Here is a 16,732-nt window from a genome sequence, read left to right as displayed (position 1 = left end):
ACATGCTGAACTAAGGCTGGTTACGAGTTCATTATGGTTCCAGGACCACTATTAGGGTCTATGCTAGACTCACTGGCATGACTTGTGGTCCACACAATCCCAAATACCATTATGACAACAGTGGCCACATCACTGCTGCTTTAATATCATATTTTCTTTCATAATTGCCAGTGCAATGCTAAAATTTGCCCTTAAAAAAAGTAACATAGAAGCTACTTTATACCTTAGAGGCTAAATAATGCAAAATTTATTAGCAGCTAGTTAAAATAGAACTTGGGTTCCAGTGAAACAAAAAACCCTCTCTAAGGCTGAAGTCTGGGGTTGTCTATCATACCTGTTGCTGTGCAAGCTGGACTTGATACAACTGCTGCATATACTGCTGATAGTGCTGCTCCTGTAACTGGCGGATGAGAATTTGCTGTTGTTCGTAGTTCCCTGGATACTGTTGGGCTGCGTACTGCTGGAACTGCACGGCAGTCTGGGAGTTTAATGCTGCCATTATCTGCTGCCTAAAAACATTAAAAAATATATACTAGTCTGACTACAGGAGATTGTTCATGACAAAATAAAATGTCCCTGCAATTTTTTAAAATAATTTTATAGCTTTCCAAAATGACTAAGCTGGAGTAATATATACCAATCAGCAGGTGTCCCAGGCCCAGGAAAAAGACTTAAAAAATACATCTGGCCTCTGAATTTTTACTTAGGTTTTGCAAGGAAAATTTAGGATGGAGACGGAAAATAATAAGCAAATCATCATGATTATCATCAATAATCTAATATTCACTGCACACATGCTATGTGCCAAGCAGTGTTCTAAGCACTTATGTGTGCTGGCCCTTTTTGTCCTCACAACAACCCTATGAGGCAGGGTTTCAGAGGAGGAAATGGAGGCAGTAACTTAATTGAGATTACACAGCTGGTATATGCCAAAGCTACAATTTGAATCCAGGCAGTTTGGTACCAGAGCCTATATTTTTCAACCACAGTGTTGTAACATGAGGGTTTGTTATCTATGGCATCTATAACCACTGATTATGACGTCTCTACCTAAATACATGAAAAGCACCAAGAGGAAAGAAGAATAATTAAAAGATGGCCCAGGTGACTCTGGTAAATATAAGTAAAGCCAGTGAAAATTTGAGGATCCACACCACTTCATTTAAAGCCTGCCCTAAAATGTAGGCAAGTTGGTAAGGATCTACCAATTTCTTACAACTTCTTTTTACAAAGGAACCACATGGTTCATAACTCAGTTATATGATGAATTGAGCAAAAATTTCATAACACAAAAACTTCAAAGCCATATATTCATAAAGCAAAATCTACAAACTCCTGAATACAGTGTGTTACTGGGTCCACTTAGGGTATTCATTCACCCTGGGGAAAAAAAAAAAGCAGTATTCATAATCTATCTCCAAAGTAGAATGAGGTCTTGGATTGGTTTAAGAGTAATGCTGAGGGGTGGGTCATGGTGGTTCAGCAGGTAAGAATGCTTGCCTGCCATGCCAGAGGACCCGGGTTTGATTCCCGTGCCTGCCCATGGGAAAAAAAAAAAAAAAAAAAAAGAGTAATGCTGAAATGTTTCTGAGGTACTACCCACAAATAATGAGAAGCCATGAACTTTTATGTTCTCTAGTTTAAACTATAAGCTATACCACCTCTAGTACTACAGGCCTTTTCCCCCAGTGTCTCAAGGATGCTAATCACTTCATTCTCATAGCTACAGCAGCCTCATGAAGAACCTATCCCTGTGAGCCAGGTGCCCTCATCCATGCAGAGTAGGAAATGGTTTCAACTTCCAAGTCCTATACCAGGAACTAATGATGAACACCACACATGGCCTAGGCCAACAAGATTCTTTCTCCTGGGAATTTTTAACTGGGTCTCAAAGACTTCAGCCCATCTGTGACAGATGCATGAAAACACAGACTACATAAATCCAGGCAGGGATAGCTTTATGCATGCCAAAGCAGAAAGTAACAATTTGCAGAGAGCAGGATGAACAAAGAAGAGACAAAAGCTGAGAGCAGCAAAGACAAGAGATTATGTGGACCCAGAGACAGAGAGCACAACTGAGCAACCTCAGCTTTTGCTTCTAGTCCCTGGGTTCCATGAGCTAATCCCAAATCTTCCAATACAGTCACCTTTTTGCAACCAAATGATGCTTAAGACAAGACCCTCTTAGGTAATAGATCATTGGTAAAAATGGCAAGTAGCTAAACTTGGTCTGTCTCCCACTTTTATAACTCATACAATGATTCTAAGGCACCAAATGGTAAAAAGGCAAGTAATACTGCTGCGGCAGACTACTCGTTTTTTATGACTAGCCATAACAAACTTACTTTTGCTGCTCCAACCGAAGTCTCTCTTCTTCTATTCGTCTCCTCTCCTCTTCCTCTCGTCGAAGTCTTTCCTCTTCTTCTCTCCTACGTTTCTCTTCCTCCTTTTGCAGACGTTCTCTTTCTTCCTCTTCACGCCGTCTTCGCTCCTCTTCTTCCTTTCTACGAGTTAAAGGACAGAGAACGAACCCTAGACAATGAATCCTGTCTAGAAATAATTTAAGACTTTATTTCCCAGTAAAAACTGACACAACACCTTTTAAGAGAACAATGTGGTATATTTATCAAAATTTGAAACACATATACTCCCAGAAATTTATTGTATGATTTATTTACAATACCAACCCAAGAATAATTACTGCAGCACAGCAACAGAAAAAGGGGTCCACCAATAATATCAATACTACTTGAATCATTATGATACACCCATACCCTGAGGGTTCCCCTCTAATACACGCTGACAGCACCATGAGCTTTTCCTTCATATTACTAGCTACGGTTTCAATTGTACGTGAGTGATGAGTCGAGAACACATATCTCATACCACTACATCCTTACAACTCAGCACAGTAATGGAAAGAACAAACACTCAACAAATGTATACAATAATGAAAACTCCATACTGGAATGTGATATACCCATAAAAAAAAAAAGATGGAACTACATGGGCTAATAAATAGTTTAATACATTTGTTTAATGTAAAATACAGTAACTACACAGAAAAAGGTCTGAAAGGGCACACCATAAATGTGTCTGTTACTATCTATACAAAGGAGTATGGGCTTAAAAGAGAGGAGGGAGGGAAGATTTTACTTCATACTTCATATAGTACCATAAATGGAAAATCACTTATATTTCATATATTTGTGTATTATTTTAGAAATTAAAAAAAATTGTCATTTAAAAAAGAAAACAACAGTTACTGGACATCTAAGTGTCAGTTGTTACCTAGCTTTTACTCATCCTTACACAACTTTTCCAAAAGTGAAAATGGATCTGCCACAGAGTAATGACCTTTTGTGTGCAAGAGTGCTATGGAGGACAAGGAAGTTGAAAGTAGGATGATATGGGCAATTTCTGAGGATTTACAGAGAAGACACCATTTCTTGGCCCCACTATGAGAACTAGCTGGGTTAGCCCACTATCTCCCCCCAGCTACTCTTATTGATTAACGACGTATCTGAGCCACATCCAAGACTCAAGATACAGCAAAAATACGACTTACTTTTAATGTGTCACAACAGTAGAGGGCAAGATGTTCCATAAGCCAAGATGTATGGAACATGACATTGGATGGATGAGGTCTAGTCTTAAACCCTTTAAAAGAATTCATATAGGACCCTGATTCAATGAAAATGGCAAAGTGAGATGCTTCAGGGCTCTCTCCTGCCACAGAAATTTTGAACAACCAGTAAGAACCAACAGTAACATCTTTCTCAGAGTTCTAGAAAAGTTAAAGGACTTTAGTAATAGGATGAGCGCTCAATCAAGTAAAAGGCTACCTAAAAGTGACAGGATCTCGTGGTGCCCTGGCCAGCCTCCAAGTCCCTAGCCCTCACCAGCTCAAATTCACAATATCTCTCAGGTATGCTTGTATCCAGCAAAACTGTCTTTCAAAAATAAGGAAGACGATGGAATATTATGCAGCTTTAAGACAGAATAAACTTATGAAGTATGTAACAACATGGATGGACCTTGAGAACATTATGCTGAGTGAGATTAGCCAAAAACTAAAGGACAAATACTGTATGGTCTCACTGATATGAACTGACATTAGTGAATAAACTTGGGATATTTCGTTGGTAACAGAGATCATCAGGAGACAGAAATAGGGTAAGATATTGGGTAATTGGAGCTGAAGGGATACAGACTGTGCAACAGGACTGGATAAAAAAACTCAGAAATGGACAGCACAATACTGCCTATTGTAATGTAACTATGTTAAAACACTGAATGAAGCTGCATGTGAGAATGATAGAGGGAGGAGGGCTGGGGACATAAATGAAATCAGAAAGAAAGATAGACGATAAATATTGAGATGGTATAATCTAGGAATACCTAGAGTGTATAATAATAGTGAAATGTACAATGTACAAATTTTAAAAACATTTTTGCATGAGGAAGAACAAAGGAATGTCATTATTGCATGGTGCCGAAAATAGATGATAATTAATATTTTAAAATGTTACCTTATGTATGAGACTAAAGCAAAAAATGCTTATTTGGTACAAAATTCATATTTTGACTAGTGCATGTCCTAATATAACTTATGTAGATAGTTTGATTGAACGCCATAACTACTTGGAATCTCAGGTAGGACATGAGATTTTGTTGGTTTGTCCAGGGGATGCCCTGATGAATCCCAGAGTGATATGATCAGTGAGTGGAGAAGTATTTGCAAAGTCCCCTTCCGGGAATGGTGAGAACGGGGGAAAACTCAACTTCCCCAAGTTGAATTCTTGATATTCTCACAACCAGTGTGGCAAACAAAGCTATAGGCTGAGCCCCCAGTCTTGGGGTTTGTTCATATGAAACTTAACCTCACAGGGGATAGGTCAAGCCTACTTAAAATTAAGCCTAAGAGTCACCCCCAAGAGAACCTCTTTTGTTGCTCAGATGTGGCCTCCCTCTCCAGCCAACACAGCAAGCAGACTCAACACCCTCCCCTGTCTACGTGGGACATGACTACCAGGGGTGTGGACCTTCCTGGCAGCGTGGGACAGAAATCCCAGAATGAGCTGAGATTCAGCATCAAGGGATTGAGAAAACCTTCTCGACCAAAAAGGGGAAGAGGGAAATGAGACAAAGTGTGAATGGCTGAGAGATTCCAAACAGAGTCAAGAGGTTATCCTGGAGGTTATTTTTATGCATTAAGTAGATATCACCTTGTTATCCCAGATGTAATGGAGAGGCTGGAGGGAACTGCCTGAAAATGTAGAGCTGTGTTCCAGTAGCCATGTTTCTTGATGATGACTGTATAATGATACAGCTTTCACAATGTGACTGTGTGATTGTGAAAACCTTGTGTCTGATGCTCCTTTTATCTACCTTGTCAACAGATGAGAGGAACATATGGAATAAAAATAAATAATGGGGGAACAAATGTTAAAACAGATTTAGTTTGAAATGCTAGTGATCAATGAAAGGGATTAGTAAGGGGTATGGCCTGTAAAATTTTTTTTTTTCTGTTGTCTTTTTATATCTTTTTCTGAATTGATGCTAATGTTCTGGGAAATGATCATGATGATGAATATGCAACTATGTGATGATATTGTGAATTGCTGAGTGTATGTGTTGGGAATGTTCGTGTTTCTTGTAATTTTTTTAATTAATAAAAAATAAAAAAAAAATAAAAAATAACTGAAGAGGAGGGAAAGCTACCTAACTCATTCTACGAAGCCAACATCACCCTCATGCCAAAACCAGACAGAGATACTACAAGAAAAGAAAACTACAGACCAATCTAATGAATATAGATGCAAAAATTGTCAACAAAATTCTATCAAATCGATTCCAGCAGCACATTAAAAGAATTATATACCATGACCAAGGAGGATTCATCCCAGGTATGCAAGGATGGTTCAACATAAGAAAATCAATAAGTGTAATACACCATATCAACAAATCAAAGCAGAAAAACCACATGATCATCTCGATTAATGCAGAAAAGGCATTTGACAAAATTCAACATCCTTTCCTGTTGAAAACACTTCAAAGGATAGGAATAGAAGGGAACTTCCTCAACATGATAAAGGGAACATATGAAAAACCCATGGCTAACATCATCCTTAATGGGGAAAAACTGAAAAATTTCCCCCTCAGATCAGGGACAAGACAAGGATGTCCACTATCACCACTATTATTCAACATTGTGTAGGAAATTCTAGCCAGAGCAATTAGACGAGAAAAAGAAATACAAGGTATCCAAATTGGAAAGGAAGAAGTAAAACTCTGTTTACAAATGATATGATACTATATGTTGAAAACCCACAAAAATCCACAGCAAAACTACTAGAGCTAATAAATGAGTACAGCAAAGTGGCAGGTTATAAGATTAACACTCAAAAACCTGTAGTGTTTTTATACACTAGTAATGAACAATCTGAGGGGAAAATCAAGAAAAAAATTCCGTTTAAAATTGCAACCAAAAGAATAAAATATTAGGAATAAATTTAACTAAAGAAACAAAAGACCTATACAAAGAAAATTACCAGAAATTGTTAAAAGAAATCACAGAAGACCTAAATAAATGGAAGGGCATACCGTGTTCATGGACTGGAAGACTAAATATAGTTAAGATGTCAATTCTACCTAAATTGAATTACAGATTCAATGCAGTACCAATTAAAATCCAAAAAACTTACTTTCCAGAAATAGAAAACCAATAAACAAATTTATCTGGAAGGGGAGGATGCACCAAATAGCTAAAAGTATCCTGAGAAAAGAAAATGAAGTTGGAGGTCTCATGCTACCTGACTTTAAGGCATATTATGAAGCTACAGTGGTCAAAACAGCATGGTACTGGCATTAAGACAGATATACTGACCAATGGAATAGAGTGTTCAGATATAGACCCACTCATCTACGGAAAACTGATCTTTGATAAGGCATTCAAGCCAACTCACCTGGGACAGAACAATCTCTTCAATAAAAGGTGCTTGGAGAACTGGATATCCATACGCAAAAGAATGAAAGATGACCCATATCTCACACCCTATACAAAAATTAACTCAAAATGGATCAAAGACCTAAACATTAGATCTAAGAGCACTAAACTGTTAGAAGAAAATGTAGGGAAATATCTTATAAATCTGATATTAGGAGGCGGTTTCCTAGACCTTATACCCAAAACAGGAGCACTGAAGAAAGAAAAAGAAATGGGAACTCCTCAAAATTAAATACTTTTGTGTATCAAAGAACTTAAGAAAGTAAAGGGCTTCCAGGTCAAGATGGCTCCTTAACAATGTACACATTTTAGTTTGTCCTCTAGAACAATTACTAAATAACCAGAAACAGTACAGAACAGCTTCTGGGGCCACATCAGTGACCAGATACACAGCATACCCCAGTCTGGGCCAGCTGGATTGGCTGCGAGCCTCCCCAGAATCGTGAGTTCCCAAAGCTGCGGCAGCCAGTGCCCCTCCCCCACAGGCCGCTTCCCAGAGGGGAAAGGCAAGGACTTTACCAGCAGGAGGGACTGGGCACAATCAAACGCCAACTGTGGAATTAATTAAAAAATTCTGACTACTAAAAATAGGCCCCCAGCTTAGGTGAACCTGGTCAAAGCAGAGGTTGCTCATTTTTGCCCCAGTGCCAAGGGGGCAGGGCTGACGGAAAACGGCGGGGGGGGGGGGGGCGAGAAGGAAACAGAGGTTTTTGTGGCTATGTTTCTACAAAGGCTTGACTCCCTTTGGATATAGCGGCAGGACTTCTCAGGCTGCAACTGTCCCAGGCATAGGCAGAAGCGAGCTCTTTTGGGGGCTTGTCTGGAGACTGTGCCTTTCCCAGGGGAGGGGTGAAGCCCAACTCAGGTTGAATCCCTCCCTCAAGGAATTCAGACACCAGGGCTTGGTAATTTGAAGTCATTAAAAGCAGCCTACAACCTCTCCTCTGTCTCCACCATGCCCCTAGCAGGGAGAGTCTGCCAAAAGTAAAGGTACCAAATCATCTTATGCTAGTGGGACCTGCAGGCAGACAAGTACCACATACTGGGCAGGATAAGAAAAATAGAGTTCAGAGACTTCACAGGAAAGTCTTTCAACCTGCTGGGTCTCACCCTCAGGGAAAACCGACGCAGGTGACTCCTTCCTTCAGACAGGAGGCCAGTTTGGTCTGGGAAAATCTGGCTGGGGTCTATAATATCTAAGTAGACCCTCCTAATTGTAGGGGGGAAAAGGCACCACACAAGCAGGGCAAGAAACAAGAAAACAAGAACTGAAAAATTCTCCTCTCTTAAACAAAACTTAAGCTAAAGGTCCAGATAAAGCTGAACTGAATGTCAAAGAACAGATAGACAACAAATTCATCCAGCAAGAAAACCCTAGGTAAAAGAAGTGCAAGCAATCTCCAGAATAAACTAATTGAGGTAATTAAAAGCCTAGACACCAGCAAAAAAATAACAAATCACACTAGGAAAATTGAAGATACGGCCCGGTCAAAGGAACAAACCAACAACTCAAATGACATACAGGAGCTGAAACAACTAATTCAGAATATACAAACAGACATGGGAAACCTCATCAAAAATCAAATCAATGAATTGAGGGAGGATATAAAGAAGGTAAGGAACAAACAAAAAGAATAAACTGAAAGCCTGAAAAAGCAAATCACAGAACTTATGGGAATGAAAGGCAAGGTAGAAGAGATGAAAAACAAACAGTGGAAACCTACAACGGTAGATTTCGAGAGACAGAATATAGGATTTCTGAACTGGAGGACAGAACATCTGAAATCCGGCAAGAAAAAGAAAATACAGGGAAAAAAACGGAAAAATATGAGCAGTGACTCAGGGAACTGAAAGACAATACGAAGTGCACGAATATACGTGTTGTGGGTGCTCCAGAAGGAGAAGAGAAGGGAAAAGGAGGAAAAAAACTAATGGAGGAAATTATCACTGAAAACTTCCCAACTCTTAAGAAAGACTTAAAATTACAGATCCAAGAAGTGCAGTGTACTCCAAAGAGAATAGATCCAAATAGACATACTCCAAGGCATTTACTAATCAGAATGTCAGAGGTCAAAGAGATAGAGGATCTTGAAAGCAGCAAGAGAAAAGCAATCCATCACATACAAGGGAAGCCCAATAACACTATGCGCAGATCTCTCAGCAGAAACCATGGAGGCAAGAAGACAGTGGGATGATATATTTAAATTATTAAAAGAGAAAAACTGCCAACCAAGAATTCTATATCCAACTAAATTGTCCTTCAAAAATGAGGGAGAAATTAAAACATTTTCAGACAAAAAATCACTGAGAGAATTTGTGACCAAGAGACCACCTCTGCAAGAAATACTAAAGGGAGCACTAGAGATGAGATATGAAAAGACAGAAGACAGAGGTGTGGAGAAGAGTGTAGAAAGGAAGACTATGAGTAAAGGTAAAAAGAAGGAAAATTGGATATGACATATAAAATCCAGAAGGCTAAATAGCAGAAGAAAGTACTACCCATGCAGTAATAACACTGAATGTTAATGGATTAAACTCTCCAATCAAAAGACATAGTCTGGCAGAATGGATTAAAAAACAGGACCCATCAATATGCTGTCTCGACTCAAAGGACATGAGGGCAAGGACACAACTGGACATTTACACACCAATGTTTATAGCAGCATTATTTACAATTACCAAGAGATGGAAACAGCCAAAATGTCCATCAACAGATGGTTGGTTAAACAAGCTGTGGCATTTATATAAGATGGAATATTATGCAGCTGTGTAAGACAGAATAAAGTTATGAAGTATGTAACATGAATGGATATTAAGGACATTATGCTGAATGTGATTAGCCAGAAACAAAAGGCCAAATACTGTATAGTCTCACTGATATGAACTGACATTAGTGAATAAACTTGGAATATTTCGTTGGTAACAGAGACCATCAGGAGATAGAAATAGGGTAAGATATTGGGTAATTGGAGCTGAAGGGATACAGATTATGCAACTGGACTGAATATAAAAACTCAGATCTGGACAACACAATATTACCTAACTGTAATACAATTATGTTGAAACACTGAATGATGCTGCACATGAGAATGATAGACGGAGGAGGGCTGGGGCATAAATGAAATCACAAAGAAAGATAGATGATAAATACTGAGACGGTATAATCTAGGAATGCCTAGAGTATATAATAATGACTAAATGTACAAACTTAAAAAATGTTTCTGCATAAGGAAGAACAAAGGTATGTCATTACTGCAGGGTGTTGAAAGTAGATGGTAATTAATATTTAAAAATTTTAACTTATGTTTGAGACTAAAGCAAAAAATGTTTATTTAGTACAAAATTTAAATTTTCAGTGCAGTTCCTAATATACCTTATGTGCACAGCTTAATTGAACACCATAAGTATATGGAACTTTGAGAAGGGCTTAGATTTTTGTAGGTTTGTCCAGAGTGATGCCCCAATAAATCCCAAAGTGATTTGAACAGTGAGTAAAAAAGAATTTGCAAAGTCCCCTGGGGGAATGGGGAGAAAAGGGGAAAATTCAACCTCCCCAAGTGGAGAATTCCTGATATTCTCACAAGCAGTGGGGACAACCAAAGCAATATACTGAGTCCCCAATCTTGGGATTTGTTCATATGAAACTTAACCCCGCAAAGGACAGGTCAAGTCTACTTAAAATTAGGCCTAAGAGTCACCCCCTCAAGAGAACCTCTTTTGTTGCTCAGATGTGGCCTCTCTCTCCAGCCAACACAACAAGCACACTCACAGTCCTCCCCCTGACTACATGGGATGTGATTCCCAGGGTGTGGACCTTCCTGGCAACGTGGGACAGAAATCCTAGAATGAGCTGGGACTCAGCATCAGGGGATTGAGAAAACCTTCTCTACCAAAAGGGAGAAGAGCAAAATGAGACAAAATAAAGTGTCAATGGCTGAGAGATTCCAAACAGAGTCGAGAGCTTATCCTGGACATTATTCTTATGCATTAAACAGATATCACCTTGTTAGTCAAGATGTAATGGAGAGGCTAGAGGGAACTGCCTGAAAATGTAGAGCTGTGTTCCAGTAGCCATGTTTCTGGAAGATGATTGTATAATGATTCAGCTTTCACAATGTGACTGTGTGATTGTGAAAACCTTGTGTCTGATGCTCCTTTTATTTACCTTATCAACAGACAAGTAAAACATACAGCATAAAATTAAATAGGGGGAACAAATGTTAAATAAATTTAGTAGATTTAAACGCTAGTGATCAATGAAAGGGTGGGGTAAGGGGTATGGTATGTATGAATTTTTTTCTGTTGTCTTTTTATTTCTTTTTCTGAATTGATGCAAATGTTCTGGGAAATGATCATGATGATGAATATGCAACTATGTAATGATATTGTGAATCACTGGTTATATATGTAAAACAGAATGATGATTAAAAAAACAAAGAATTCTCTATGGATTTTGAAAAGAAAAATGTAGTTTTATGTTAAAATGAGTAACTTTGCTGAAGAGAAATCTGAACATTTATCGTTAAAATAAGGACTTAAAGCAATGTATACATCCAAAGACATTACAAGTACACCTCATTGATTCAACATCACTACACAATGGACTATTAGCACATCAGTCAAATTTTCCAGTTAAAATGACCTCATTCATTGTAAGAATCAATGTATTTCCTTTAGGGAAAAAAAAAATTCCGTTAGTTAAAATTTTTCTGATAATTTAAGTCATTTTCTTCTGAGAATGTATGAAGTCATTTTCTCCCTTGTTTACAGGAATAAACTGTATCTAGTAGACTGTCTCTTGATGACGTATGGTTTATAACTTCAAACATAAAAATTAGACAATGATGCGAAGTTTACCTTCATATTAAATGACCCCTGACTACCATGTTTTTTAAAAGTCTTGTGCCTACTTTTCATGTTTACTCCCTATCAGGCTATTTTCTCCTGCAATCTGTTATCTCTAATTTTATTTGAAAGCCAGTAGTCTCTGGTCTGTTGCATCCAGCAGCTAGCAAACTAGAACAGATTTGGTACCAGAGAAGTGGGGCGCTGCTGCAGTTTGCAAACACCAGACATGTTGGACCAGTTTTTTGGATTGACAGGGGAAGATTTTGGAGGAACTGTGAAGAGAATGATGGAGAAGTCCTAGAGTGCTTGAAGAGACTGTTGGCGTAAATGAAAACACTGCCAATCTGGACAAAGGGGGACACAAAAAGGACAAACTGGAGTTTGCAGAGTGAGAACCATGGAAGCTTGGATCTGAAGCCAAGAAACCTCAGCCAAGAGAGTTGACCCACCCATATACATGGACAGGATGAGTCTCCCATTTCGTTGCAGTGAAGAGTTGTGCCACCTTAGGCCTTGGAAAAGATACAGCATGCTCCTTGGGGACTGAGGAGAGCCTGGCTGCCACCACATGGAGGGGTTGAGCGTGTGTCCCGGAAATGGCAGAGAGCCCAGATGTGGCCCCAAAGCTTGGAGAGGGTGGAGTCCAGAAAAAGGTGGTCTCCTCAATGTCCCCAGAGGTTGATTCGGAAAGAGGGGGCCACTGCATAAGCCCTTGGAAAGGGTGGGACTGCCACTTTCTAAAGCTGAAGGATAAATGACTTTCAGACTTTGAAATCCAATGGTGTTTGCACTGCAGGTTTTCAGAACTGTTTGTGTTTTGTGACTCCTGTGTTACTTTCAATTTCTCCCTATGGAAATGAAAACCTGTATCCTGCGAATGTCCTACTTTGCATATTGGCATCAGGTAACTTGTTTTGAGATTCACAGGTCCACAGCGAGAAGAGAATTTTTTGCACTTTAATATTGTTTAAGGTGATACGTGTAGTTGCCACGTTGACAAGGGGTGGACATGTAGTAGTTAGATTCAGATGTCAACTTGGCCAGGTGAAGATGCCTAGTTTTATTGCTGTGGACATAAGCCATGTCCACATGTGAACCTCATCTGCTGCTGATTACATCTGCAGTCGGCTAGGAGGCATGCCTGCTGCAATGAATGATGTTTGATTTAAACAGCTGGTGCTTAAATGAGAGTGCTCAACAAAGTACAGCCTAAGCAGCTCAGCATACCTCATCTCAGCACATGCAGCTCAGCCCAGGCCTTTGGAGATGCAGAAAGGAATCACCCAGGGGAAAGATGTCAGAATCTAGAGGCCTGGAGAGAAGGCCAACAGAGATTGCCCTGTGCCTTCCCATATAAAAAAGAACCTCAGCTGAAAGTTAGCTGCCTTTCCTCTGAAGAACTATATGCTAACTAAATAAATCCCCTTTTATTGAAAGCCAATCCATCTCTGGTGTGTTGCATTCCAGCAGCTAGCAAACCAGAACAAAACTGTATCTAAAGTATAATATAATCAGGAAAAACTGGACGTACAGCATCTTTTTGGTTATCTAGAAGTTGTAGACAAAGTTAGGTAAATAAGGTATTAACTATAACTCAATTTAACTCACAATCACAACAGAGAATTCCATAAACACAAACAGCTCATTTGGAGCTGCCCCTTCCAACTTTCAGATATAAACCAGAAACAAACCATTGTGAGCCAGAGCAAATGTGAATATCTATATAAGGTGCACGACACAGCAAGTTAATAAACATGAAATGGTATATAAATATTCTAGAAGTTCAAGGGAGAGAGCAGCAAAGGGTATGTGTATGTATATCAGACCAAAAGGGTAGGGAGAAAGGGGGTACTGAATTCGTAGTAGAGCTTCCTTGAAAACAGTGTAAAAAGACAAAAGGCATGCTGTTGTGACAGATGGACAGTTTCCTTTAAAGGTATAGCCAAACGGAAGCAACACCCGCTCCACTCAAAAACTCATAAATACCTGCCAACATCAGGAAGTATGAACAAACTGCCATAAGAAGTAGGGATCCAAGGGAAATAAATAATGCACCTGATTTAGAACAGACACTTCATAAAGCAAAAGCATCAATATTTTGGTATTCCAAAACATACAATGTATTCCATGCCCTCAAATTTCACCTTTTTTTTTCTTGCTCTTCCTTCTCTATTTTGTGGGATGCAACATATGTTGAAAAGAGATAGCAACACCTATTTAGGAGTTTGAGAAATTCAACCATGGCATCTTCTTTAGACATGTTTCCCAGGGCTGCCCATTCTCTCCTGTAAGGAATAACCAGAACAGTTACCTACCCCTATTAAAAAATGAGAACATGATGTAATTTAAACTTAAAATGAACAATTCTAAGTTATAACTAAAATGAAGAATTTGATTCTAGTATAAGCAAAAGGCTCAAAGCTTCAAGTTTTCAACAAGCACGTATTGACTTATTAAATTAGGTATGCCACATACAATCCAGGTTCTATGACCAGCTATTCTAAGATATATTTAACAGCACTTATAATTCCTAACAAAGGGTATAAAAATTTTATTTTCCTTGTAACATACTGTAGCCTTAAATAAATAAAATGCTCGATGTATTCTTTTCTCATAACTCCACACATCCTCAAATGAGGGAATCAATTACTATGTATTTAAAGGCAACTTTTAATAATGTTTAGGAAAAACCAAATGAAGCTACACTTGTCTAATGTTCATAATCAGATGAGTACATTTCTTTCACAATATTTAGCCATAAATATCTCCAAGCCAAAAATAGATAAACATTTGAAGATTCCAGAAGGTGCAAGGAAAATGTTTCAATTTTTATTCTAAAGGGACCAGCTATTTACATCCTAATCAATTCACACTGTACTCTTTTCAACATTATCTTTATTTACAAAACAAACCATTATTACCTCCTGTCATTCCCCAACACATCAAAGAATCCAACCTCAGGACAAGTATCTGGATTATATGGACCCATAAGAATCTGCTTATGCAGCGCCACAAGTTTCAGTTTTTCTTCATAAGTGGGATGAAATGCTTTGCCATCCTTTTCTATAACGAAAAGATATAACAATTAACCCTGGAAAAGTACGTAATTTCAGCATTATACACCGACACTTTGATATCAAGTATGTCACAAACTGCCTGTGGTATATAGAAACACTATTATAGTGAGATTTTAAAATTCAATTACTAAATTATAATAGTCAGAAATCCTTTATGCTAAGTTATTTCTTTTTTTAAAAAATGAAGCCAGGTACCAATATTTATGTTAAAGTTACTGCATAAAAGCAACCAGTCAGCTACAGTCAGGCACAGGTATAGTTTCACCATTGAACACCTTTAACAATTAAAAATTATGTGAAACAACCAAGTACTATTTTTTTTCTTTTCTCTCAATTTTTTTTTTATTAGAGCAGTTGTGGGTTTACAGAACAATCCTGCATAAAACACAGGAATCCCACATACCATCCTATTAGTAACGTGCACTAGTGTGGTACATTTGTTACAATTGGTGAATGCATAATTTCATTATTAACTACAATCCGTGATTTAACTTCACATTCAGTTTCTGTGGTGTGGTTTCACAAATTTAGTTTCAAATTTTAATTCTATTAACATACACATACAACCTACTGTTTCCCCTTTTAACGATGTTAAGGTATATATTTCAGTGCAGTTAATTATATTAACAATGTTGTGCTACCATCACCACTATCCATTAACAAAACATTTCTGTCATTCCAAACAGGAATTCTGAACATTTTAAGCCTTAATGCCTTGTTCCCTATTCCTACCATGTCCCCTGGTAACCTATATTATAGATTCTAACTCTATGAGTTTGCTTATTCTAATTATTTCCTATTGTGAGATCAAACAATATTTGTCCTTTAATTTCTGCTTATTTCACTCAACATGATGTCTTCAAGGTTCATCTATGTTGTCACATGAACCAGAACTACATTCCCTTTTTCTAGATGAACAATATTCCATTGTACGTATGTAACATGTTTTGTTTATACACTCACTGATGGGTTGATGGACACTTGGGTTGCTTCATCTTTTGGCAACTGTGAATAATAACACTATGAACATCAGTATGCAAATATAACTGTCAAGTTCCTGCTTTCAGTTCTTTTGGGTATGTATCTAGAAGTGGGATTGCTAGGTCAAATGCAAGTCTATACACTTCACTTTCTGAGGAACCACCAAACTGTCTTCCACAGTGGCTGTACCATTTGACATTTCCACCAGCAATGAATAAGTGTTCCTGTTTCTCTACATCCTCTCCAACACTCGTCATTTTCTGGATTTTTAAAAATAACAGCCATTCTAATGGGTATGAAATGGTATCTCATTGTGGTTTTGATTTTCATTTCATGGATAGCTACTGATGCTGAGTATCTTTTCATGTGCTTTTTAGTCATCTGTATATCTTCTCTGGAGAGATGTCTATTCAAGTCTTTTGCCCATTTCTTAATTGGGTTGATTACCTTGTTATTTTTAAGTTGCAGAATTTCTTTATATATTCTGGATATCAAACCTTTATTGGATATGTGGTTTCCAAACACCTCCTATTGTGTAGGTTATTTTACTTTATGATAAAGTCCTTTGGTGCATAGAATTTAAAAATTTTGGTGAGGTTCCATTTATTTTTTCTTTTGTTGCTTGTGCTTTGGGCATAAAGTCTAAGAAACCACTGCCTAACACAAGATCCTAAAGATGTTTCACTATGTTTTCTTCTAGGAATTGATAGCGCTGGTTTTTATATTTATACATTCAATTCATTTTGAATTGATTTTTTTTTTCTTTTTGTATATAGGCATACAGTTTTCCCAGTACCACTTGTTGAAGAGACTAGTC

General features: G+C 38.1%; 1 protein-coding gene across 1 annotated transcript in view; it reads right to left on the bottom strand.

Annotated features, from left to right (window-relative positions):
• Window positions 1-16,732, bottom strand: part of ACBD3 (acyl-CoA binding domain containing 3) — a 56,964-nt gene that overhangs the window by 15,468 nt on the left and 24,764 nt on the right. Inside the window, exons 2-5 of the mRNA XM_077168574.1 lie at window positions 14,779-14,920; window positions 14,002-14,142; window positions 2,346-2,504; window positions 335-509 (exon numbers count right to left, since the gene is read on the bottom strand). Of these exons, the coding sequence (XP_077024689.1) occupies window positions 335-509; window positions 2,346-2,504; window positions 14,002-14,142; window positions 14,779-14,920 (617 nt within the window). The remainder of the gene's footprint in view (window positions 1-334; window positions 510-2,345; window positions 2,505-14,001; window positions 14,143-14,778; window positions 14,921-16,732) is intronic.

This window comes from Tamandua tetradactyla, chromosome 7 (genome assembly GCF_023851605.1).
Source record: "Tamandua tetradactyla isolate mTamTet1 chromosome 7, mTamTet1.pri, whole genome shotgun sequence".
NCBI lineage: Eukaryota > Metazoa > Chordata > Mammalia > Pilosa > Myrmecophagidae > Tamandua > Tamandua tetradactyla.
This window is presented reverse-complemented; position numbering and strand designations above follow the sequence as displayed.